Source organism: Sturnira hondurensis, unplaced genomic scaffold, assembly GCF_014824575.4.
Source record: "Sturnira hondurensis isolate 20B ecotype Veracruz unplaced genomic scaffold, ASM1482457v3 Scaffold0019234, whole genome shotgun sequence".
NCBI classification, from domain to species: domain Eukaryota; kingdom Metazoa; phylum Chordata; class Mammalia; order Chiroptera; family Phyllostomidae; genus Sturnira; species Sturnira hondurensis.
In genome coordinates, this window is record NW_028091865.1 from 3,133,033 (window position 1) to 3,159,020 (window position 25,988).

Genomic DNA, 25,988 nt, shown 5'->3' on the forward strand with positions numbered 1-25,988 from the left:
ACCGAGGGTCCGGCCCTGAGACCACTCCAGAAACCCCACAATGGGCCGCGCCTTGACCCGTCAACCCTGTAAAGCTGCAAATAATCGGCTGTCCCTCCCCGATTTTTGGTTTTGTCTTGTTTTCATGTCACATGTTGGTGTAAAAACTCAAGGCAGGCATTAGAACTTAGATTAGTTCACTTCAGTCGAGAACGTTCTCCCGGTATCTTGGAACCGTGGAATCACACATTTGATTTCACTTCTTGTTACCAGGATGCCCTTTTCTCTTGTCCACACACTCGGAAGTTTCTCGTTTATTCACCAGCAGCTAAAAGGATGCCACGGGGCTCCCCTTGAGACAAACCCTTTCCATGGCTCAGAAGGCTTTAAAAAAATAAAAACAACCTTTGCTAGTTCCCATCTCAACTGTAGACTTCACTGCAAATGTGTCAGGGGCCTTAAAGGCACGTGACTCAGCGAGAGAGGCTGATCTGAAAAAGCTGCGGGTAGTAGGACTACAACCGTATGACGTTCCAGAAAAGGTCTAACTATGGTGACCACAGGAAGGTGAGCGGCCGCCGGGGTTTGGGGAAGGAGGCGTGAAAAGACGGAGCACAGAGGACGTTCAGGGCAGGGAAACTGCTCCGTGGGATGCAATACTGGTGGGTCCCTGCCATCCGTACCTGGGTCCCGACCCACAGAATGGGCAGCAGCAAGGCGGACCCTAATGTGACCTGTGGACTCTGGTGATACGGATGTGCCCGAGCAGGTCCATCATGCTGACAAATGTCCCTTTGCGGGGGAGATGCTGGTCGGGGGACCTTGTGCAGGCGAGGCCTGACGGGGGTATGGGAACTCCTCGTACTTCTGCTCCATGTTGCCGCAAACCTAAAGCTGCTCCAACACGTCTCCTGAAAAGGGGGGGGGCGGGGGGTGCCTACTTTTGGCTCCTGAGTAAGATCGCTTTCCGATGTTATGACCCACTCTCGGCGACAGGACCGGCCTTTTCGTCCCCGTCCTGAAGGGGAAATTCCCTCCGGACCCCACAGACACTTCCCACCGGGTGCTCTCGAAACACGGTTGTGAGCACACCCATCTGTGTGCCCGCACCCCGCACTGGAACGCGGCCCCGCGCACACCTGGCGGCCTGCGTGGGAAGGAGAACCTTGGCCCGTGCTGTCCCTGCGCCCGGCCCTTCCGCCTCTACTGGCTGGGCTCTGATGCACTGCAAATGCCCCCTCCTCCGGGCAGCCTTCCCTGACCACCACAGGTCGCCCAGTGGCACACTGTCTTGTAGCTCCCCGCACGTCCCTTCCGAAGCATTCTATCAGGGCGGACGAGAAATAGTGCCCTGGTGTTGTCATTACTCGGCGATCATCCATCTCCCAGCCTGTCGCCACCTTGAACAGTCTACTTGCGTCTCTCTCGCTCGCCCCTGGCTCCCCCTTGAACTTAACAGACATGATGGATTTGAAAAATCTGTAAATGCAACAAGGAGTCACACACAGGAATTTTCACGTCAATCACGAGGTCGCCAGGAGCTGGAAAGAATGACATGCAAGGAGGGAGCTGATTAAATTTGTCATCTGCAGGCGGAGCGTCCCGGAAGGTAGGTTCACGACTTTGTATGGTATTAGCTGTGGTCCCCAAGCTTTCTGGCACCACAGACCGGTTTTGTGGAAGGCACGGGGCGAGGAGGGAGGGGAGTTCAGGTGAGCTTCAGTCTCAGTGGGTAGGAAGGGTGCAGGGAAAGGGCCAGCAGGAGCAGCTCAGGTACGCTCTCCCCGCAGCCCGGTTCCTCACGGCACCAGTCCGTGCCCTAGAGGCTGGGGGAGAACCCCGTCCTGTAAATGTCCGAGAGACCCGGCCCGCCAATATTGAAACTGAACAAAACCCTGCATTCAGAATGGAATACAAATAGTCTAAGAAATACACATGCCGACTATATTCCAGGGACGGATATAATCAGAGTCACCTAAAGAAATGTGCCGTGGGGGGAAACAGTATGTCCGCCTGTGAGTTTTGACCAGGAACATGCTGGTGCCTTCTATTTGTGGGAAAGCATCTGTCAAGGATGAGATTTTTCCCACCTGCTGTCTCTTTTAGAACCGCGGGCCCCGCCACGGACCCGGGGGTCCCGGTGTCTCCTAGGCCACTGGCCACATCCGCCTTCCAACTTCCATGTCCTTCGAAGGACCTGCCAGGCCCTCCTTCACGCCCGCCGCCGCCGCAGCTAAGAGTTCAGACATTTTCTCTAAGCCACGTCCTGTGTTAAAATTCACGTTACCAGGAGAAAATGCTGGTGCATCGCGGCTTTTCCACAAGATCACATAAAACCCGGGAGTCCGAGACAGGAGAAGGGAGTTGTAGTGGGGGAAAGACTCCCACCTTAAGCAGGCGTGGCGTGTTCCATGGAGTAACTATAGTTTTGTAAATGGCTCCTAGGACAAAGGACAGGGGGGTGGGAGCCAGAGGGGGCCTGCTGGGCAGGGCGCCCCTGCAGCCTTGCTCCTGGGGAAGCTGGGACCTGGAGAGATGTCCATGGAGACCGAGGGGATGAAGGCCGAGGCAGGCTCAGACCTGGTCGCTGTGGCCCTGCCCCTTCACTTGGAAGTGGGGCGTGCATTCCCCCCGCGGCAGGAGCCCGGCCCCCGTCGCCACGTCCACTTGCCCAGCAGGGGGAGCCGGGCTGACGAAGGAAAGGGAGGGAGGGGTCGGGCACAGCACAGGTGTTGCCAGAGGGCCACGGTAGCCATGAACGTCCACGTGGGTCCAAGTGAGCCGCTTGTGTCCCTGCGGGTCCTCGTCGGCCACACCCGCTCCCGTTTCCGTCCCTTCCTGTGGGGCTTCCCTGCCTTTATCTTCAATCCTGCAAAAGGCAGACGCCTGGAGAAGAAAACACCCGGCTTCCCAGACCCCACGGAAAGGGCTACGGTCAGTCCTGCAAACTGACCCGGCGCGGCTGTGGGCAAATGAATGATGGCTTTTCCGCATGGACGGTCATCCTTCAGCCACCGTGCTCATTTTATCGATTTCTAAAATGCCTTAGGGTCTACATAACCGGGTGTGTCCTAGCCACGGCCCCTTAGGCCCACGGAAACCCCACGGAGATGCACGCTGGCTCTCCACGTGCCCCCTTTCTTTCCCATTCGGACAGGGGGTGTCCTTGTTTGAGGGGCCGTCCCCGCTGCCCCACAGCTGCCTGAAAGTGACCTGATGCTGGGTGAGTGTCACAGGCACAAGTACTTTCTAGAAACGGGGGTTTCGGATGAGAAGCAGCAGGGAAGCACCCGTGGGGACAGGGCCGTCCGTCCGTCCACCCCCAGCAAACATCCGAAGCGAACTGAGCATCCGATTCAGTGATCTCGACGTGGAAGGAGCAGAGAGAGTTTCTATTGATGTGCCGCTGGGCCGACAGAGTTTCTCGGGCCCTTCGTTTCCCTCCCCCCAGTGAAATCAGGACTGAGGTGATTTTCCGAGAGAAGTGAGTCCATGGGGAGGTAGCTGAACAGGGCCGAGAAGGCCCACCCAGGCTGTGGGTAGGGTGCATGGCCACCCAGCACCGGTGCCCCGTGCTCCGTCTTCAATGCCCGCCTCTTGGTTGAGAACACTACCCAGCAACAGACCGAGCTCAGATCTCAAAGCCCGGGGACACACACCGCGCCACGCTGCCTGCGGAAACCGTTGGCCTGGCCTCATGCTTCCAGGAGGAGGGGGTGAGGGCTCTCCGGCGGGGGAAGCTTCTGGGCAGAGCCAAGCTGGAATCGAGGCAAGTCGACGTGAGGCGTATTTCTTGAAAAAGCTGAGCGAGTTGAAGAAATTCCCGGAGCAGCGGCAGGGAGGAAGAGCTGCGGGGAAGTGTCGCCCTGGCCAGTGGGGAAGGTGAAGGTGGAGTCTCCTCCCACCGCTGGGGAGCTGACGCACGTCCCAGCCTAAGAAGGGAGCTCCTGGTTCCAAGTCCCCGTCAGCTCTTCCTCCTCCCCCAACATACTTTGGAACCAGAGACAACCGCACTAGTCACCTCGATACATTGTCCCTAAAAGTAACCCCTGTCTCTCTTGAGCTGTTCTTTCAGTATGTTTCAACTTGCATCTCTGCTATGTTTTCTTTCATCTGTGCTTTTAAAAGCAACTTCAGGGTGAGGCTAGGTACCAAACGAGTGAAGTCTTTCCTAAGGAAAACCACGCCGGGCCACTCCAAAGTTTCCGTAAAGAATTAAAACCATTATCGAAGCAGGAAAAAAAAAATGGGAGAGCGGTACAGAAAAACGACTTCAACGCAGAACTTGACACAAGTCTCGATGACGCCCCGCACTAGAATTGGAACGTGCTGCAAATGTACGAGCGGTTACCAGGTACTGTGGGAAATGCTTCGCGATGGGCCGTGGTTAGGGGTCTCCTGAGGTCTCTTCTTGGCTTAACAGCTATTGTGGCTCCTCTGCTTTCCCTGGGCGATGCTTTGTGCACGAGCAAACTACAGTGATGATCGGGAGAAATTTCGGCAGCCACTCAAGGGAGAGAGCCACCCACTGAAAGGGAGGCTTCACAGCAAATCTTAGCTCACTCAGGGGCTCCGTCGGTCCTACCCGGGCAGGGTAATGCGCTAACGATGTTCCCGAATCAATCGAAAACCACTTTTGTTATTACTATCTCAAAACGTAGTGAGAGCTCTTAGAATTCTGACTTCTCCGCAGTGACTCGCGGCAGACACAAAGGCCCCAAACCCTTCTGCGACCTTTTTCTAAATCCCCCACGGTCACCTTCCGGGCCAGCGGTTTGCATCGGCGGGCACTGTGTCAGCGCCTCTCTGTGAAAGCAGAGATTTAGCCCAGCAGAGGTCAGGCCTGCTCCCCTGAACAGGACAAGAGAGGGGAGCGCAGGGTGATTCCAAACACCCACGCCCACTGTTTGTAAACCGTAGGGTTCTGACGCCAACGACACCATATAATTACACATCAGGAAAGACCCTGGAGGGTCATTTGATCCGTCTCCTTGCTGAAAACACGTTAATGACATGTCATTGTCTTAGGACGCAAGGAACTTTCCGAGGGGGAGAGGTGCCAGTGTCCCAGAACATGTTACCGTTTCCCTGGCGTTTCCTTCCCAGAATTGCTGCCCAAACCGGGTCAAGAATGAAGGGGGGAAGAGTTACTCACTCTCAGACTTTCTGCCTGCTAACCCTTTGTGTTCTCAGTAACGACATCCTCCAAGAAGTCTCTCCCACTCAGTTGCAATGCCTGAGAACAAGGTCCAGACCAAACGAGAAACTCAACACGCAGTCCGCCCTGTATGAACATTAGGAAGGAAGGTGATATGTTCCACACTGTGCAAGGGTGGGCCCCATACCACGATGCAAACGCGCCAGCCCCTGGGTGTGAACTTGACCTGGGGGAGTTTTTGGAAAACACTGAGCTCTGGCGGAGGGGAGAGGGAAGAATGGGTGGGGAGGGAGGGTGTAAAAATGCAGGAAGACCAGGAGACCTCAGAACGACCCAGCCCAGGGCTGTCTGGCCACACCGGGCCCCCCAGTGTCACGGACTTGAAAAATGTGCAAGCCACAGCCAATACTAGCCACACGAGATTCTGAGGAAAATTCTAGACCACGAGCATCGCAAGAGCTCATCACGGTTCTGCCTTTGCAGACGAGGAGACCAGCAGAGCCCGGGAGGTCGACACACAGGCAGCACGTTGCTGATTCCAACAAGAAGAAGATCGGAAGGGGACGCCCGCCTGGCTTGGAGTCCAAAGACCCTTCTTCACATTCCAGGTTACGTATCCACCATCAGGTGTGAGCCCTGGGAAGGTTAATGTCTTCCTTTCCCCGATGATCAGAAAAGAGTTTCCTAATGTGTCCCAGACAAGTTCCCAACAACCGCGGGGGCTCATCCGCAGCTGAGGCTGGGTAGCTGCGGAGATGCGTGTCGGTGGGCGCGGACGCTCTGCACGAAGGCGTGCCTGAGGGCGACTTAGAAGACGGTGTCTGAGAGATGGGGATGGCTGTGTGCCCGCTGGGACGGACGGTGCAGGGCATTCTCAGAGCCCTCCGTCCGTTCTGATACAATAATACGGAACGTGGTCTTCCACGACGCGAGCATAAGAGCAATCTGATGAATGTCTCTGTGGTTAGGTCATCTGCAGTCTTTCGAAAGGCACAGTACCCAGGAAGGCATAACGTCAGTGCGGTTCCCTAAAGCCGAGCTGTAGCAAATTGAGTGCAGAGCCCACAAAGCCCTGATGGGCACAGTCACACCCTGGGCTTCGTCCCCACCTGGAGGGAGCAGCAGCAGGGGGGGAGGGGACTGTCCCAGGCTAAGGAGAAAGTTGCAGAGGTATTTGCTACGATGAAGGGTTAGGACAGGGTTGGAGAGAAAGCCGAGGGCCCCCAAATGGTCTCGCTTAGGCCAGAGCCCACGACGCCCAAGCTAGAGGGGACGCCTGATGTAACTGCTGTTCCAACCCCTCCCAGAAACCCGCTCTCAACCCACCACTCTGGAACTCCCTGGCCAACAGCAGCGAGGCCACCTGTGCCAGGGGCCGCCGCCCTCCCGCCATGCCACCATGCCGCCATCCCCCCGCGAAGGAACCTTGCCATCGTCTTCCCCGCAGAAGACGTCCGGGTGCAGAATGCATCCTCCGTGTTCCTTTGTGAACAGCTCCCTCACCCCACCCTTCTTCCTCGAACCCTTCCGGTTGCTGAATGGCATGCTGCCGGAGCCACGGACTGCTTGAGGAAACCAGTGAGCTCTTCCGATGTACTCAGTGGATCGCTGCTCTATACTGGCATCAACATAGACGTTTGGGGAGCGGGGGACATCCTTTCCCCTGATCGTGACGGGGACTGGAATACGTGGAAGACACAGGGGACACGGTGTGTTTCCCCCACCAGGCAGCCACCCGCTCCCCGGTGGGTGATGTCTGCCCCCGTGTTTGTATCCATTGTCCCTTTTGCTTCCAAGTGACTCTCGACGTTCCCTCCCTGACTTTGGGCTGCTTGCCGCCTCCCGGGGTCCATCAGAGTGTCCCCTCCGTCTTTCCGACCACGAGTGTCCGGCCCTTCTCTGGGTTCACATCCACTACTGAAATCTTTGAGCACGTTTGCATCAGAAGGAGACAGCTGTTAATCCTAACGCAGATTCCTTGCGTTCAACTAGTCCAGTGTTTGGTTTCAAAAAAGAAAAAACAGCCCCCTCAAGGAAGCATGGGAGAGGCGGACCGTGAGGGTGAGACGGGTCAGCTGAGCTCGGCGCCCCCATCCCAGGGGTCAGCAATCCCTCCATACTGTAGCGTTCTTTCCAGCCTGTGTCCACACCCTCACCTGCATGTCCTTGACCTTCCTCCCATGGTTGCCTGGGAGTCCTCAGGCCTCATCGGGACCCTGGATGCCCTGCACGCCCGGGGCCACAGGAAGCTCTGGGAGGCAGTGGGCGGAAAAGGCAAAGAGGACTTTTACCGGCACTCCCAAAGCCAGATTCCAAACAGCTGCAGACCTTGAGAGGTGAGATCTATCATGCGTGATAAGCTGCTCCTACCAGGCTCGCCGAGGCCCGGATCCTGGCACGCCGGCCAGCAGGGGTCAGAGATTAATGTGAAATCACCAAGCTAATTACTCAGGAGCAGGAACAGGCGCTGGGGGGGCATGGGGTTCCACACACCAGAAACTGAGCACGTTGTAGCCATGATGACTACCGACCACTTAAAAACGTTCTCCTCGAACAAGGTGCAATGCCCCGTACATGAAAACTTGTATTTCCCATTGTACTTCCGCACCCTATTTTACTAACACACTCATCAAATCCCATGTTAATGTCAGAGTGAAATATCCCACCAGCACGGAGGCTGGAGGAATCAAGATTTAGTTCAGCTTCACGTGTATTGGGGGGCGGGGGCAAATCGAAACAGGTAAAAGAATTACGGGAAATACATGGGTCTTTTTTTTTTCCATTTTAATCAGCCTCACTAAGTGCTGGATTTTTGTCACCTGGTATTGTTGTGACCCACGCTTTCTCGCGGAGCTGATTTATGTGTTCTTCGTGAGAGAGGGCGGAATAATTCATCACACGAGAACAGAGCACCTCGGAGTCTATCAGACCCTGCCTTATACGGTATTCCACCTCATTCATCATGATTCTGAGGGCTTTTAATATGAACTTCAAGACGGAGCCTGTTTTAATGAGAGCGCGCTTGAGAGAACGTGATGAATTCAAGGTGATAGCAGAGAAAGAGCAATACCCCTGGAAAAAAATGCTCTAAAAAAAAAAAGTCAACTCCCAGGAAAAAAATGCGATGCCTGCACCCAGCACATGGGAAGTCAGGGGGTGTTTTCATGCCGGAACAGATGACCTAGAATTTGATGGTCTTTTGCCCTCACACAGCATCGAGTTAGGGTTTCCCACTTCCATGAAAAATTCTACTTCATCTCTTTGCGCGCATCAGAGGGAACAGACATCTCTGATGGGAAAAGGCGTGCGCAAGATGTGACTGTAATGGGCCATCCACAAAACTACGCACGTGTAGGAAAAAAAAAAACTTCAAAGGGTAAGTTTTTTACATGGAAAATCTCACTGTTGAAAAAAAATGTTGGTTTTAGACAAAACATCGAGAGCGGTTTTAGCAAAATTGAGAGGAGGGTTCAGAGAGCCCCCCGCAGAAGCCCCCAAGCCAACCGGCACGGCTGGCCCAGCACGGACATTCGCGCTGGTTACATGGATGAACCCACGTGATACATTGTTACCACCCACCATCCGGAGTTGCATTAGGGGCTGTTCTTCCTGTGGGAGATTCCGCAGGTTCGGACAAACGTATAAGGACGTAGGGGCATCATTATATTATCATATGGAGTCGTTTCCTGCCCTCTCTGTTGTCTCCATGGATCCCGCTCCGCCCCACCCCCCCAAGCACTGATGTTTTGGCTGTCTCCTAGCCTTGCGTCGTCCAGAATGTCACAGAGTCGCACCACACAGTGGACCCCGGCCAGATCGGCTTCTTCCACTCGGGAATAATAACAGGCACTCACGGTTCCTCCAAGCGTTTCTGTGACGTGCTGGCTCTGTCTGCGCCTGTCGGTGCTGAATCACGTCCCCTCGGCTAGATACACCCCAGTTGCTGACGCATTCACCTAGGGAAGGGGTCTCCCAAATCAGGCCATAAAGCCGTAGGAGCACGCCTGGGCGTGTTTTCGGTGGACACACGGTTTCCCCTCGTCTGGAGAGACGCCGCCGAGCCCAGGCGCTGCCTCGTGTGGTGAGAGGGCGCTCACTGTGGTGAGGCCCGGGCCTGCAGCGTCTGCGTCTGCCGTGGCGGTGAGTGAGCGTGCGCTTCTGATGCTCCACGCCCTTACGAGCGTTTGGGGGTGACCGTGTGCTGCATTCAGGCCGTTCTCCTGGGTGTGCGGCCATCGCTCCCGGTGGGTTTGATTCGCATTCCCCTGACGACACAGAATGCTGAGCGTATCTGCGGGCTCAGCTGCCCTCTGTGCGTGTTCTGGGTGGAGGGTCTGCGGAGGTCTTTGGCCCACTGGTGAACTGGCTGCTTTCAACGGCCTCTTCTTCGCTCCCACACCAGACTGGGGAGCGTGGGAGGATCAAGGGGTGCGCCCTATTCATTTCTGCACCCCACGATCTCCAGCACCAGGCACTCACTCTCTGCCGGACTCCTGGGCATAACAGCAGCGGCACGGCGACTGCGTGTGAGGTTCAGCCCCGGGGGAGGGCGTGGCACCGAAGCACACTGCATGCCGCGAGATTCCCACTGCCCCCACTTCACAGGTGAGCAAACCGAGACAAAGAGAACCTCAGTAGTCCAAAAGGAAGCTCAGAAACAACACTTTGTTCTGTTTTTTTTTTTTTTAAGGAAAAAAAGCACTGTACTTGCAAAGAAATTGCAAGGGGAGCAGACATTAGGGCTGGCTCACCAATTAAAAATAAAAAAAACGACACTGCCAATATTTAAGGAAAAGGTGCAACATGACCAGTTTTGCGCCCGTCTGCTCACGGCTGAAAACCCAATGTCCTTAGGAGCTTTTCACACCCCCAGATGCCCTGCCCTGGCTCCAGAAGCAGCATCGCTAAAGGCAGCAACACGGGCGTCCTTCGGAAGGATCTCCGTCACAGAGGGAAGCAGAGCATCGTCCCGCGATGCCTGTCGCAGCAACTCCCATGTTCCCAGATGCAGGCGCAAAGGAGCGTCTTCCCAAGCTCCCGCACTGCACGTGAAACGGGAGATGCGTCATGCACTCAGCTGATTGGCTGACACATTGCAGCTGAGGCTTTCCAGGAGGGATACGGGAGTACGTCATAAGAGCGTCTCATATATGTGACACTGAGATACAGGTACGACACCTAAACTCGCGCACTGACCTAGAGACACCTGGGTCCAGACAGCTGTAAAGTACAGAGACAGAATTAGACCTCGTGGTTTTCAACGGGGGTGATGGGGGCCCGTAGTACGTACGTATGCAATGCTTAGAGAAATTTGCTTCTGGGAGGGGGGGATGCACCTGGCACCCAGTGGGTGGAGACCAGGGACTCTGCTCCACACCCACAAGGCACAGGACGGACCCCAGCCAAGAATCCAGGCTGAGAAACCCCCACACGAGACACATCTGGATAGGACGCATATCGACACGTATACGGAAATAAAACTGCAGTCCTCGTTTCATGTGGTTGTGCGAAAACCAGATGACCCCTTCTTTTTTCCCCAAACTGTGCGGCAACGAATGGTACTGAAGCATCGAAGTCTTGCCCTCCGAAAAATATCTCAAATATAGGCTACAGGCCCAGGCCTCCCGGAGAGCAGAAGGACAGAAACTCAGACGGACGCCTGTTGTAGGGCAGCCTCAGCCCCGACCACGTTTTTCTGTCCTGTGGTCAGCGTGAGACTTGGCCAGGGACCACATTCTGTGCAGACTTCTTTCTCGTTTGCTTGCAGCTGAGGGGACCTCATCTCCCGGATGTGGGAATGTGGAAACCACCGCGATGATGTTTCCTGCTTTCTTTTAGATGCTGGCCCCGCGGGAACCCGCGCTCCAAGATGCAGACCGTTCCTGGAAGGATCGGCAAGCAAGCTTGGCTGTGCTGCCCTGGCCGTGAGACAGCCAGATGTCGGGGTGACGAGGGAGGGAGGGCGAGAGGGAGGACGAGGAGGCAGGGGTGAGACCAAGGGGCGGGATGCACTTGTACTCCAGGATCGGCTGTGGGGAGCCTGCCAACCTCCACTCGCTCGGGGTCTACTCAGGCGACAGAAGCGAGGAAAGACCTTTGGGTCAGCATTTCAGATGTTCAAGGCAACATCCTCGTAGCAAAGGGCTGTACCAGCCCAATACGTGGGGGAGAAGACGGTGGGGCAAAGTGTCCCCCTTCAAACAGGGACGCCGTCCACCGGGGGAAAGTCTGCCCTTCCTCGGCACTGCAGAAATGGAAAAGAATCTCGGGGCGTGGAAGCGCTGTCATGGCAACCGGCCTCCTGCTTTCTTCTCCTTTCAGAGGGTAGCCACCCGCTTCTGCCTCGGCTGGGCTTTCCCGTCCTGCCTGCATCATTCAGCTCTAGAAGGCAAGCCCCTCGTCCACGCTCTGACGCAGTCTGAACTTGGCCTCTATTTGAGTCGTCCATAGGGCAGGCCTCGCAGGCAGGCGTGGGTCGACCAGATGTCCAGGCAGCACCCGCGGTCCCTACAGCTGGGTGGTCTTCTGCTCCTTGTTTCGGAGCAGGTTCCTCATCCTCGACGCACAAAACCCTGCTCATTGAGGGACACGGCCCTCCAGCGACAGGGAGCAGGACAAAGATAAGCAGCTTGCGGTGGAGGAAGGCACGGGGAGCTGAGGGTCTCAACAGGAACTGTCTGCACAGAGGGTTCTCGGGAAACATTCCATGACTGCCAATGTGGAGATGACAAGGACGAAGAGGAGGAGGAGGACGATGACAATAACTTCTATTATTATTATTCTGCGCATCCATTGGAAAGCACGCCGGTGGCCCTGAACCACAAGGCTCCTCTGCATGTTGGACGACTTTAACGGGACCTGGGAATGTGTCCAGGAGACAGGGGGACATGTCAATGTAAGACGTGTGTCTTCTTCATAATCTCTCTTTGCACTTTAGGTTTGCAAGTCTTGCTCAATTTTTCCCTGCAGGCCACACAGCATGACCAATAGCATAAAAAGAGCACTATTACCTTTCACGGAATGGTCATTCAGACATGGGAGGGAGCTGCCCTGGTCGGTGGCCCACTTGGTGGGAGGGTCATCTCATACACCAGGAGGTCGCAGGTTCGATCCCCAGTCAGGGCACATGCCCCGGTTGTGGATTTCATCCACAGTCGGAGAGCATACGGGAGGCAACTGATCATTATTTCTCCCTCACACAATCTTTCTCTTTCTCTCTCTCCATAAAATCAATAAACAGATCCTCAACCGAGGATTTTTTTTTAAAAACAGGAGGGGGTGGAGAGATGTATTTAACTCTAGCAAGGGCTACCTCTCTCAAATACCTGTTATTGCTGTATCAAACAAGAGTTGATGATCTTGCGTGGGAAGGACCACTCCTGTCAACCCAACAGGGACATGTGAATAGCTGAAAGCACCATGAACCTGAATGCTTAATTTCGGTTTGCATTTAGGCTCTCTCCACTGGTTCAGCCCTTCTCTCAGAGACGTTGTCCGTCGTCTCCGGGCTAAGAAGGCAGCCCACATGGTCAGTCTTTGGATAAGCGTGGCGTGGGCGCTGGAGAGAGGAAGACCCCACAGAGAGTGGGGTGGGTGTCGAACATAACTTATTAAAATGCATTAGAATATCATAGTGGATTTGGGGGGGGAGGTGTAAACTGAACACAAGACATGGAGAAAACATCTCTAAACGGCATACGGAAATTAATTCCCATCATTTCTCTGGTCCGGAGCAGCCGGATGGCAGTTTCGGACGCTGATAAATGACTTGGCAAAATTAACACATCTTCTTTCATGAAACGCACTCTCTGGTTTATGTTTTCCTTTCTGGGCTTATGAAGTTGTCACCGGTTCGGAAATTAGCCGTGGGACTCAAAATAGCACCCGTGATCACGGGGGTCATAGGGAGGAGACGCTTGCGTTTAAAAAAAAACTTCCAACTGCAGCTCACATTGCAGGGTCTTCTATATTAGCTTCGGGTGTGCAGCAATGTGGTTAGGCGAAGAACGTTCTTTACCGGGTGGACCCCCCCACCCCACTCAAGCACCCAGCTGGCCCCCCACTTCCCTCCATCCTGGGCACACGATGTCAGAAAACGTGTGTCCCGAAAGTTTCTGATGAGCCGACATTGCGTGACGTCTCCAGTGCCGACAAGGTCTGTGCCTTCACCTTCAAAGAAGAGAGGCAACGTGAAACATGAAAGTATGTGTATAGTTGTAGGTCCCTGTAGCAGAATATTACTTTTTCAAGTTGGCAGGATATTTAATAAGTGGGAGAGCAAAAAAAAAAAAACGTATTCAATGACATAAGCTACCGTTTAAAACAAAAAAGGATAAAGAGAACTTGAACTAAGAGTTTAAGTTTGATTCCCACCCCCTTGGCGGGCTACTGCTTCTCAGATCCCCCTGAGGGTGGGTTTCAGTCCTTTAGGGATTAAACATCCCCAGTTCATCACCCAATTCTTTGCAAGTGCACCCTTGAGGATTTTCTCAACTCCCCTTTGCTCAGAATCCCCCACTGCTCAACTTTGACATCGTGCGACACTGGAGGGAACCCTGAAGTGTCGTTAGCACTCACACACACACACACTTCGGAGCCCAGACTAAGGGAAAGTGTGCACAGAAGGCCCCCCCCCCCGGAGCTCTTGGAAGGCACAGTCCCGGGCACACACCGTACAGAGAGTGGCAGCAGAAGCCCAGGAGGAAGGTCAAGGCCAAAGGACTGCTGTTTCCACACAACAGACTCGTCCGTCCTCGGCAGCGTCCAGGAGGCCGGCCGTTCCAGGGGCGTTTCTGCGAGGGCCCCAGTAAAAACGCTCCTCTGTGGTTAGACGGGTGGAAATGGGGCCGATGGCACGCCAGCCAGTGGAACTTCCTAACAGAAAACAAAAGCCTCCCTAAAGAACTTGGGATAGCGTGTCCACGACGGATATATCAAGAGTTAAAAGATGGTGTGTGGTTAAAATCGTCCCCTACTTGCCTGCCACGGTCCTTTGCAATGATCTAAACTCTTCTCTCTTAGGGCGGGAGGCCCGTCACACACCACCAAGGGGCCCCCACAACCCGAGACCCCAGAGGGGAGGCTGTGGGGGGGGTGCGGTTTTCACTGGTGGTGGGAAGGGGCTTAGGTGGGTGGACGGACAGGGGACGGCTGCCAGTCCACTAGTTGACGGACTGATTCCAGGATGGCCTCGTGCATGGAAGCAGCTGCCTTGCTGCCCGCCACGGCACCACTGTGTGAGTTGGTAGGGCCCCCCAGAGCCACAGAGAGAAGGAAAAACATGGGACTACGTCACCCCAACTCCCCCACCCCCCCACCCCCGCCTCAGGAAAACCGGATGCTCCATTTTACTACATTTGAGCAGGGTCATTTCGTATAACTATTTGGGGAGTATTACAAGTAGGGCTTGAGTTTCCTTTAAAATTTTTCTTCATGTATTGATGTTCAAGAGAGAGAGAGGGGAAGGGCAAGAGAGAGAGAGGAAAGAAAACATCAATTTGGAGTTCTCCTTACGGATGCCTTCACTGTCTGATTCTAGCATGTGCCCTGACCCGGAATCGAACCCACGACCTTAGGGCATTGGGCGACGCTCTAACCAGCCGAGCTACCCAGCCGGGGCAGGGCCCCAGGTTTCTGCTGTGAAGCATTAGTTCCCTCCCTCACGGACCTTCCGCTTTCCTATCTGTGAAAGAAAAATAACATTCCCGACCACACAGAGTTACCGGGAAAGTCAAACGCATAATTCACGTCGGCGCGATGATATCACAGGAGGCACCGCGGGCGGCCTCGGCTCAGGAACTCGGAGAGGCCCTCGCTGCGGGTCCCCCTGCGCTCCCTGGGGCGGGGGGTCCACCGCACGCTGAAGCCTAGAGCAGGGAGCTGAGGTGGGTAGACCCCCTCCTCACAGTCACCTGGGCTCTGAGAGGTGCCGGCGAGGGTGCCCATAAAGGTCCCCTGAATAGCTCTTAGAGGCTTAGCCTGAGGTCCGCCCACACCAGCCAGAGCCAGAGAAGAACAGTCCACACAGGGTCCTGCAGCACCAGGCCCTCAGCCCTGGGGCGGCTCCAACCAAGAAGCTCCTGGAGCCTGGCTGCTGACCGAGGGGCTGCTGCCCCCCACCCCGAGCCACAGGGAGCACCCCCCCGGGACATGAACTGATACAGATCACACACTGCCTGTCCCCCTGTGGGCTGGTGCAGGTGCGAGCAGCCCAGCCTTTCAGGTTTAGATCACGGGTCACGCCCCTAGGACGCTGCCCCTGCAGGGACACGCCCCTGGTCAGAGAGGTCACACGGATGGCTCTGTCCACCAGCCCCACCCCCGTCAGTTGCCATTGTAGCCCCTTCTGGGCTGGAAGTCCCTGGGGGATGGGTTTCATGGCCTTGGCTTCAAAACTGCACCCATCCATCCACATTAGCTGAAATAAATGGAAGTGATTAACGTGGTGCCTTTAACCAAATAAAAAAATAAAATAAAAACCAAGATTCACAGTTTGTGATTTACAGGAAAGTGAGCGGTAAACACGGCTGCGACATCCCTGCCTTTGCTCATCGGCTTCCCACCTTCCCCACCCTCAGGGAGGTGCCTTCCCTCGCCAGCCAGAAAGCACATGGGAAGCCCCGTGAGGACACAGAGGGGGTGTGAAGTCCCGGGGGACGGGGCTCCCTGACCACCTGCTCAGGAAACACGAAGGTGGTGAACCCCCGAACTCCCCCAGCTATTTCCAACCAGCTCTGAGAGGATGCAGTTTGCACAGTTCACCGCCCTCTGGACCGTGAAGGACCCCGGTGGGCTTGTGTACGGGGGTCCCCCATTGGAAATCCTTGTCACAGGTCGCCGAAAAGGTTCTGAGTCTCAGCTGGCTCCTTTGCGACCAGCTGTCAAACTGTGCACACTCTCAGATTCTTTTCAAAGGGACAGCAGCAGAGGGGTGAGCTGGGGGGGCGAAGGGGTTTCTCCTTTTCCCTCCAGCTCTCCCCNCCCCGGCACATGAACCGACACAGATCACACACTGCCTGTCCCCCTGTGGGCTGGTGCAGGTGTGAGCAGCCCAGCCTTTCAGGTTTAGATCACGGGTCACGCCCCTAGGACGCTGCCCCTGCAGGGACACGTTCCCTGCTCAGAGAGGTCACACGGATGGCTCTGTCCACCCCCCCCAATGCCCTGTCAGTTGCCATTGTAGCCCCTTCTGGACTGGAAGTCCCTGGGGGATGGGTTTCATGGCCTTGGCTTCGAAACTGCACCCATCCATCCACATTAGCTGAAATAAATGGAGGTGACTAACGTGGTGCCTTTAACCAAATAAAAAATAAAATAAAATAAAATAAAATAAAATAAAACCCAAGATCCACAGTTTGTGATTTACAGGAAACTGAGCGGTAAACACGGCTGCGACATCCCTGCCTTTGCTCATCGGCTTCCCACCTTCCCCACCCTCAGGGAGGTGCCTTCCCTCGCCAGCCAGAAAGCACGTGGGAAGCCCCGTGAGGACACAGAGGGGGTGTGAAGTCCCGGGGGACGGGGCTCCCTGTCCGCCTGCTCGGGAAACACGAAGATGGTGAACCCCCGAACTCCCCCAGCTATTTCCAACCAGCTCTGAGAGGATGCAGTTTGCACAGTTCACCACCCTCTGGACCGTGAAGGACCCTGGTGGGCTTGCGTCCCGGGGTTCCCCATTGGAAATCCTTGTCGCAGGCCGCCGAAAAGGTTCTGAGTCTCAGCTGGCTCCTTTGCGACCAGCTGTCAAACTGTGCACACTCTCAGATTCTTTTCAAAGGGACAGCAGCAGAGGGGTGAGCTGGGGGGGCGAAGGGGTTTCTCCTTTTCCCTCCAGCTCTCCCCTGCACTGGATGGCGGCGTCTCTGAAAGCATCGGGCTGTCGAATCTGAAACACTCAAGGGTCGGAGGGGATCAGGGGTCTCTGAGGGCAGCGGCTGAGATGGCCTCCTAGCAGCAGAGGCTGAAGGGGCGGCTGTGTATGTGACCCAGCAGGTGACGGTCTTGGCACCAGGCAGGGGGGACGGTGGGAGGAGTTAAGGGGGCGTGGCTTCAGCTGGAGGCCCCGGACAGGCCTGGTGGTCCCCTGGACAGTCTGCGGCGTCTACTGCAGCAAAGATGCAGGGACATCGGGGGCTGGCCTGCTCCGTCCCCACAGCGGGGAGCCCAGGCTCACGACCTGCCCTTCTCACCGCAGAGGACGCCCGGCCAGGCTGCAAGCTGACACCACCACGAGCAGAGGTTAATCGCCAAGGGGGAGCAGCTGTAAGCTATGGGCCGCTGACACAGGAGCGTGGTGGGGTGAGTGGGGGGGGAGGACGCCAGAGCTAGGGACAGGAGGCCACCAAATGCTCCTACAGGGAAGGAAATGGTGTCCTCCACTTCAGAGACTCGGAAAGAATCACACTTTTTCCTGAAACGATGGCGCAAAGCAAACTAAAATGTCCAGAACGTCGATTGGTTGTATCGGTCTACTCCGATGGCGAGGGGACCGAATGTGGGTCTGTGCTTGAGAGACTCACGTGTCCCTCTGATGGACAGATGAGGGAAACTAGGTCATACTTATTAACCGGAGCCCTAGGTGGGTAGTCAACACAGTTTCAGAACGCGGGGTTCAGGGGACGTTGTGAGGGGGCCACCCGGGAAATCCAAAGGCCCTCGAGCTTACACTGGGCACCCACGGGACGCCTGGCGGGGACCAGCAGGGCCGTGGTGCACTTGCCCCTTCCCTGACCCCATTTCCATCTATCGGAAGTCTTTGGATAGTTGAGCCCTGCTTCATTCACGTCACAGGTGGTTGCCAGGAGTCCCCACCCCCCTCTCAGTTGTATGACTCAGATTTGGGGAAAGCGAGCCCCAGGGCAACACCCTGTTACTGAGGTAACACCCACTGTGCCCCTTGCCACATGTCCCTCCACAGGTCTCTCCCCAGCCCCAAGGTCCAGGCGCACAGGGGGAGGAGGGTGTGCAAGGAAATCGGGCGACTCCCCACCCAAGAACCACGAGCGCCCTCCTCACAGAGGATGGCGTGTTCTGAAGTGTGAGCGCCGTGCGGAGAACATTAGCTTCTTAATGTAGGCCTCCGAACACACACCTGTCCCCTGTGGACCCGTAGAAGGACACCTGTGAATGCCTCCAGTCTGGGAAAATACACAAACAGAAATCTATATAAAGTAGTTGTGCTCGAATGACGTGGTGCAGACGAGCCACGAGCAAGCCCACAGGGGCTTTCGAGCGCATTTTTAAAACGTTCTCCACGAGTCGTGGTGAAGACTGTCTTTTAAATCCAATTCAGGAAGAAGCTGGATTATCAACATGAAAATGGGAGGTGAGGCACTGGACGTCCAGATTGGGTCAGGTTCAGAAATTCTTAGAAACACAGCCAGTGATCCCGTGACGCCGGGGGGGGGCCAGGGAATCCCAAGGCCAGACCTGGGGGGTGGGCGGCCTTTGCTGCCAGTCCCCCTCAGACCCGCTGGCCTTCGGGGCCCACACCCTGAAACGCGCTGCAGGCCCCCGGGGACACACCCAGTGGAGAAGCCAGAGCCCGGCCTCCATACCCCCCAAGGCCTGGGGCTGAGGCGTGGCTGGCCGGGGGTGGGAGGGGGGGGGGGTTGATGTCTTCACTGTTTGTTTACTTTTTCTCCGGAGGACAGGCCTCCGCTCTAAGTAGACCTAAGCTAATCACCAGCTTAGGTCTCTCCTTTGCCAAAACAAACAGCCTGCAGCGACTGCGAAGGAAAACGCGCCTCTGATCTCCAATCAGCTCCCTCAGCGAGCCTAAGCGCGGTGGTGGCCGTGTAGGGTGAATTATGTCCCATTAAGCAAGAATCTCTGAACGCTGACAAAAGTCTACAAGCCCAGGGGGCCAACCGAGGCTGCCAGCCACCTGCTCCTTATCTTCCAGCAAGAGCCCGCCCTCTTCTCCCGAGGCTGCCCGGCTGCTGGAAGAACCGGGCCACCCGCGCCTTCCTCTCCCAGCCCCTGCTGCCCTGGGACCGGCCCCCCACCCAGGTCTGCGCCTCCTCCCCGAAAACACAGGCCGAAGGTCAGGTGTGCTCCTCCCCGGCGCTTAGCCCCAGGGCTCAGCTCCTTGTTGCCACCGAGAATGGTTCCCCCCTGTGAATGTCCCAAGGGAGCCCAAAAGAGGACGCCACTCCCAGGCAAAACCAGAGTCGCCGGAAAAAAGACACAGGGCCTTTTCTCCAGCCATGATCTCCCTCCTCCCCCTGCTCGCTAATCTTCTGGTGTGTTAGCCGAGAGTTCCTTGCGAGCCCAGGTCAGTCCGCCAGACTGGCACCGGACAGGCGGCGCTGCACGGGACCCCGTGTCCAGCGGGTCCAATCTGTCCCACGAGCTCTGCGTGCTTGACGCACACAGGTACCCCTCCGCCCGCTTCGCGGAGCTGCGAGCGGCCCACGCTTGCAAGGACTCCTGCGCCTGGGGGGCTGCGCTCTAGGCCCTGACTGACCACCGCGTTGAAATCCGTAACGTTGGCACCTTTGAGTTCGCGCTTTCCGTGGAAAGTCTGATGGAGCGTGGGAGTGTGTCTGGACATCTGGAGCTGCACACCATGCGTGACGCTGCCTGCCCCGCCCCCCTCCCCAGGAAAGGTTCTCAGCTCCCCGCCCCCTGGCACCCTGATACTCACACAGCTACCCCCTGCTCATGCCCCACCCCAATCACCTTCTGCCCCGGCAGGGACCTGAGCGTGGGTGCGAGGAGGGGGGTCGAGGTGGAGAATGCATGCCCTGAACGCCCCACAATGCAGCAGGGCTGTCCTCACACCCGCAAGACCCCCTTCTCCAGCACCCACCCCACATGGGGCACTTTGCGGGGTGTCCTCCTTCCCAGCCTGCAGAGCCTGGCCTCTGCTTGTCCTTCCGGCCACGACACAGACCCCCCAGGGAAGAGCCAGGAAGTCCACCCCGTGCAGAGCAGGTGCTGCGCTGGGGTGTGCCTGCAGCCCGGGCCCCGCACAGTGGCAGGGCAATGGGTAAAGGCTCACTAACAACACCGGCGGGCGGCCAGGTCTGCAGGAAACTGGCCCGCTGACCAATCAAACCCTAAACATCAGAACCAACCCCCAACCGGCAGCTGCCCTCCCTGGGGACCTGGCCACACGATTCCCTGCCTGACCAGCCCCCGCCTTCTCATGACCCCCAGAGCAGCAGCTGGTCCTTAAGAATCTTCCCGCTGGTGTCTGCCCTGTGTCACCCAAGATGTGTCAGGATGGCTGGGCAGCCGTGGGCTTGAACGGGACCCAGGAGAAGCTGGCCGGTCAGGAAGGCCACCCACCTGCCCACACCGCCCCTCTGCAAAGGGCAGAGGCTGGCACAGAGCACCTGGCTGGGCCCCCCCCCCCCCCCCCCCCCCCCCNGCACAGAGCACCTGGCTGGGGCCCCCCCCCCCCCGCCCCGGTCCCTGCTCCACGCCCCGCAGTGCAGACCAAGGCCTCACTCCCTGGTGCGGCGTGTCCTCCCCACCCTGTCTGCTGGCAGCATTTCAACCACGTGCGTGTGAGATGTGTGAGAACCTCCCACGGCGGCCTGCCCCCTGCCTGGGCTCAGCATCCCGGGGTGGGGTGCTGACGGCCTACAAGGTGCTACCGTGTCCTCCTCTTTCTGTTTGCACGTGACGGGAGCACGTGGCAGGGAGCCGGGGCGTTCAGCAGCCCTGTCCCTCTGGGCGTGAAATTCTAAGCACCTCCAGGCCCCGGGGCTGTGCCCAATAATAACCCAGGGATCTGCTGCCACCGTTCCCAGCAGCACACATCAGTCTGAGTCCCCTGTGCTTCCGGGCACGGCTGCTTGGCAGGTGAACCCAACCCAACTCTGTGGACAGGAAGGCAGCAGGTGCGCCCCACCTGCCTACAGACCTGTAGCTGCTGCCGGGCAGGCAGGTGGGCCCTGCACACTCAGCCCGCCCTGCCCGAATCGCTCCACTGCATGGGTGCACGGGCTGTGCCCTCGCCAGCCACAGCCGCAGCAGCTTCCCCACGGCAGTGCACACCCTGAGCTGGCCTCACGGCTGGAGGCCTGTGGGCTCCAATCGTTCATAAGATGCCAGAGGAGTTGGAAACAGGCAGCTGCTCCAGAAACAGCCTGGGCTGGGCTGTCCTAGGGCGTGGGGTGGGGTGGCCCTGCCAGAAGGTCCCCCGGCCCACTGATAAACACCAGAGATGCTCCCCGCACCGGTCCTCCCAATTACTTGAAAAGCAGGGGAGAGGGAAAGGAAGGCTCGCTGCTGAACAAGGACCCGTGTGCGGCTGTCTTTTCAGATCCCAAGGCAGCCTTCATCCCTGCCACTTGGATACATCGGAGGGGCATTCCAAGGCAGGCCTGCACCCCCTGAGAGCGGGCTCTGCCATTGACTGCCAAAGCGGCCGTTATTAAGTCCTAACTGAGTAATTTGCAGCTTCCTTCACCCCAGCTAATTAAAATGTAATCAGGATTGTCTGCAATGCGTAGTCTGTCAGCAGTTTTTCTTCCGCGGGGAAGTCGTGCCAACCCAGCACAAGAAAAGCCTTTCACAGGAATTGGCTTCGTTTGCCCTGCTGCTTCAGCCGCCCGAAACTGTAAAACAAATAAATCACAGCAACTGACAACTCGGTCAAAAGACGTGGGAAGAAAGAAAAAGATACTCTTTCTCCCCAGGCATGGGCCGCCCTGGGGGCCGTGTTTTCTGCGGTTGAAACAGTGTAGCATCTTCTCAGGAGGGGCGGGGCAGGGCAGGGCCAGGGCGGGCGATGGTGGGGCCAGGTGGCTGGGCGGGCGCCCCCTCCAGGCCGCCCAGGGAATGTCACCGCGGGAGAGGAGCCCTGGGTTTCCCCTCCGCGGAGACCAGGAGGATCCGAGCGCTGCCAAATTCTCCGAAACCGCTACACACTGCTTCTTTGAGAACAAACGGAAGCGCGCACTCGGGCAAACTTCTGGAGCTGCCTCGACCTCCTAAAATCCCAGGGTGACATGCTCCCCCCGTGCCCCCCACCCGAGATTTGTCCCAAAGTCCACAGTCAGGACCATCGCCTCCCCTCTCGCAGCTCCATTCCCAGGCCCCTTGGGAGGCGCCCTCTCCCCAGTCCGGAGCATTTAAGGGCAGAGGACTCCTCTTGGAAACCCCCAAGGAGGCCCCCCCCCACCCCATCTCCTCCGGGCCTCCGCAGTGTCCCCTGCGGCGACCAGTGGGGATCTTACAACAGGTGAGCAGCAAAGGGCGTCGGCGAGGTCGGGGCCAGAACGAAGGCAGAGGAGTGAAGTAAGGAGGATTTCAGAGTGCGCAGCTCTCGGCTCGGCTCCCTTGTGGCCCCCCTACCCCGCCCCACCCAGGGTCCCTACTCAGGTCCAGTGGGGGTCCCCGCCACTATGGACCCCTCCACAGGCGCCAAGCACGCTTTTCCCTAAACGTCCTACACACACCCTGGCCCCCACACACGCACGTACTCGTGCTCAAGCTATGAGGGGTGGGCTGATGCGGACCCCAGGACGCTTCTCGGAGCGTCCAAACACGAGCCCCCTGGTCCCGTACCCCCTCCCCTCCATCTCTTCCTTTACCCTCCACGCTAGTCACTGCAAAGACCTTGACGCTGTGGCGCTCTGAACTGGGGCGCACACAGGCACCACCGCGCCCTGTCCCGACACACGCTCTGGAACACACGGCTTGGCCCGACCGAGCGCCCTGCCCGGGGCTCAGAGGGTGGGCCGCGAGCTCCGGGCCCGCCTAGTGGGAAAGCTTCGCTCCGCAGAGACAAAAGTATCGGCCCGCGGGCACCTGCGGGGCTGGGCACGTCGCTCGGGTCCCCAGGCGCAGCCGGACGCGCCTCCCCACCTCGCTCGCGGTGCCTGGGAGTTCCCGGGAGTTCCCTGGACTCGCTACCAGCCCCAGTCCCCGGCGCGCCGCGGTCCCGGGAAACTGCCGAAGGCGCACACCCGCCCTTGGAATCCACAAGACTGCACTCCCTCCCTTAGTTCGCCGCTGGGGAGAAGGGAGTTCGGGAAACAGGCTGCAGCCTTTTTTTTTTTTTTTTTTTTTCCTGTCGGGAGCAGGGGGAAGCCTGGATTGTAAAGTCCACGCGGAAGAACAGCGGACCTGCCGGTCGCACCGAGCGAGAAGTTTGGGCGCCGAGGCCGGAGGCGCGCGCCCTAGGGCGCCCCACCCCCGCGGGGCCCGCGGCTCCCGGAGCCCCGGGCGCGCGGCGGTTCTCGTACCTGGTTGTGCTGGAAGAAGGCGGAGATGCGCGTGATCTGCAGGCTGAGGCACCTGGAGGCGCAGCGGGCCCGCTGGACGCTCCCGGCCGACTCGTCCAGACGCCGTGAGGCTGCGGCGCCGGGGCTGGCGGCCAGGCAGCCCCCGGCGGCCGCCAGCCACAGGCAGAGGGTCAGGGCCGCTCCGGGTGCCCCCGGCACCATGGTTGAGGGTCGGGGGCGCGGGCGCCGGGCGTTGGCGGAGGCTCCCAGCTCCGCGCCGGGGCCGCGCTGCTGGGGACCTCGCGGTCGCTGCAACTCGGCAGGAAAGTTCAATGATTCAACTCCAGCCCCCGCGCTCCTAGCCGACCTCCCTCCGGGCGCGGCCTCGAGGGGTGGGGTGAGGGTGACAGGCGGCCGCGCCATTGGCTAGAAGGAAAGTGAGTGACAAGGGGGGCAGGGCCGAGCGCGGTGGGCAGGTCCTAGAGGCGGCAGGCCAGGGCGCTCCCTGGGAGGGCGAGGCGACCGGGTCGCCGCGGCGCGCCCCTCTCCCGGTGGCCCGTCTCCGACGCAGGCTCCCCCACCGCCCGCATTCGCTCCTTCCGGCCCCAGCATTCGGGTCCACGCCAGGTGTGAGCGATCCTGGGCGCCGGGGTGCCAGGTGCTGCGTCGGGAAGGAGAGGTCTCGGACGCCGGGGGCTTCAGGTCGGAAGGCCTTCCTTCCCAGATTGCTCCCCGGGGGCAGGCGGCGCTCCCACTTTCGGCCCGTTTGAATGTCTCTTTTCCCAAGTAGCGGGGAAAGGGCTCAGTAACCGAACTGAGAACCAAGTCAGCGAAGAGCGGCCAGGTGTGAACGTTTGACGGGTTCTTTCTCCCCTGGCTGCCAGCTCGTCTTCCCTCCCTTCCTTCCCCTCTTCTGCTTCCTTCTTTTTTCTCCTTTCTTCCCTCCCCGCCCCCGTTCTTCTTCCCCACTCCTGCCCATCTCAGGGTTACCTGGGAAACGACCCGAGGAGAACCCCGCCACCTCTGTCAAAGAGACCCACGCCCCCGGGTTCCTCAGGTGTTCCTCTTTCTGGCAGGCACTGGGCTCCCGGGGGGAGCCGTTAAAGGCAGAAATCTCTCCTGAACCCCCCTTCCCCCCCANGCCAGGTGTGAACGTTTGACGGGTTCTTTCTCCCCTGGCTGCCAGCCCGTCTTTCCTCCCTTCCTTCCCCTCTTCTGCTTCCTTCTTTTTCTCTCCTGTCTTCCCTCCCCGCCCCCGTTCTTCTTCCCCACTCCTGCCCGTCTCAGGGTTACCTGGGAAACGACCCGAGGAGAACCCCGCCACCTCTGTCAAAGAGACCCACGCCCCCGGGTTCCTCAGGTGTTCCTCTTTCTGGCAGGCACTGGGCTCCCGGGGGGAGCCGTTAAAGGCAGAAATCTCTCCTGAACCCCCCTTCCCCCCCATATCTGCCTCCAGCCCCCGAATTCACCTTTCCTTAGCAGTGACCCTGCTCACCCATCGTCTGCGGTCATCTTTCCCAAAGCCTGGTCCCCACGCTTGCTCTCCCGCCCCAGACAGGGCCACGCCAGGGAAAGGGCCACGTACATCCAGAACGCAACCCCCGTTCCCCAGGCTGTCCTTCCCTGGCTCCAGGGGCAGGCAGGGTGGAGACCCCCAAAGCGCAGGGGTGGGACCCGGGACGCTGGGCATGGGGCTCTGCGATCTCTATGTAGCAAACTGAGTCGGGGGGAGGGGGGGGACTCCTGGGCACCCCTACTCCGACGCGCAACCGCTGACTCGCCGCTGCGCGGTCTCATACTGAGGGGCGCTTATGTCCCGAACCCCGCGACCGCCGTGAGCACGCGGCTAGGCACAGCCAGGGCGCGCGAGCTCTCAGCCTGCCGGGAGGAGATCCGGCACCCAGCTTCACGCCTCTTGGCGTTGCCTGCCGTCCTCTCACGGGTGCCCACCCTTTGCCCCGATTCTGCTGCACGCTGTCCCCTGGGTGCTTCGGGGACCTTCCTGCTAAATGATAAGGGGAGCCATCTGCTGTTACTCTCTGACACCAACGAGTCGTTTTCACGTACATCACTGCTGTGTACGTCTTGACGCGGATGCATCAGCGAGGCCCACAGGGCCCGTTGTTTGGCGTGTTCCTCAATGATTTAGACAATGACAGTTGTTTTGTCCACGAGGTTCTCTGGGCAAAGAGACGGTGCCCTGGAGCATCGTCCAGAGCCCCCCCTTACCAGGATCCCCACCGGTCCAGGGTTCTTCCATGACCTTATCTATTACCGGGTTGAGCAGGACAAGAATCCACTTGAGCCAGAAACTCAAGAAATCCAGGCGTGAGCTCCCCTGAGCCCAATCGTGTGTTTAAAAAAGGCGTGCGGAATTGCAAAGGAAAACCTTTTAAACGCACATTAAAGGTACTTCATATCGACTAAGAGTATGAAGAAGCCGATTGTGGTGACCCCAAGTGGAAAGGTGTGTAAAGCCGTTCGGCAGTGAATGGAGCGGTGGTGCCTAACGATAGATATTGACCTTTAGGTCATCACGTCTGATTGGTAGTTAATAAAAACATTCCCCAAAAGCCCTAGCAGATCCTTCCACGGGGTCTGGTTGAATGTTCGAGGTCAGCAAACCGCTGCGGTCACTGAAAGCAAGGGCCCTGGGCATGTCTACATGT

General features: G+C 58.0%; 1 protein-coding gene across 1 annotated transcript in view; it reads right to left on the reverse strand.

Moving 5' to 3' along the window:
* Window positions 1–23,675, reverse strand: part of ANOS1 (anosmin 1) — a 104,903-nt gene extending 81,228 nt beyond the window's left edge. The window contains exon 1 of the mRNA XM_037027715.1: window positions 23,341–23,675. Coding sequence (XP_036883610.1) covers window positions 23,341–23,541 — 201 coding nt within the window. The 5' untranslated portion in view covers window positions 23,542–23,675. The remainder of the gene's footprint in view (window positions 1–23,340) is intronic.
* Between the last annotated feature and the right edge of the window lie 2,313 nt (window positions 23,676–25,988).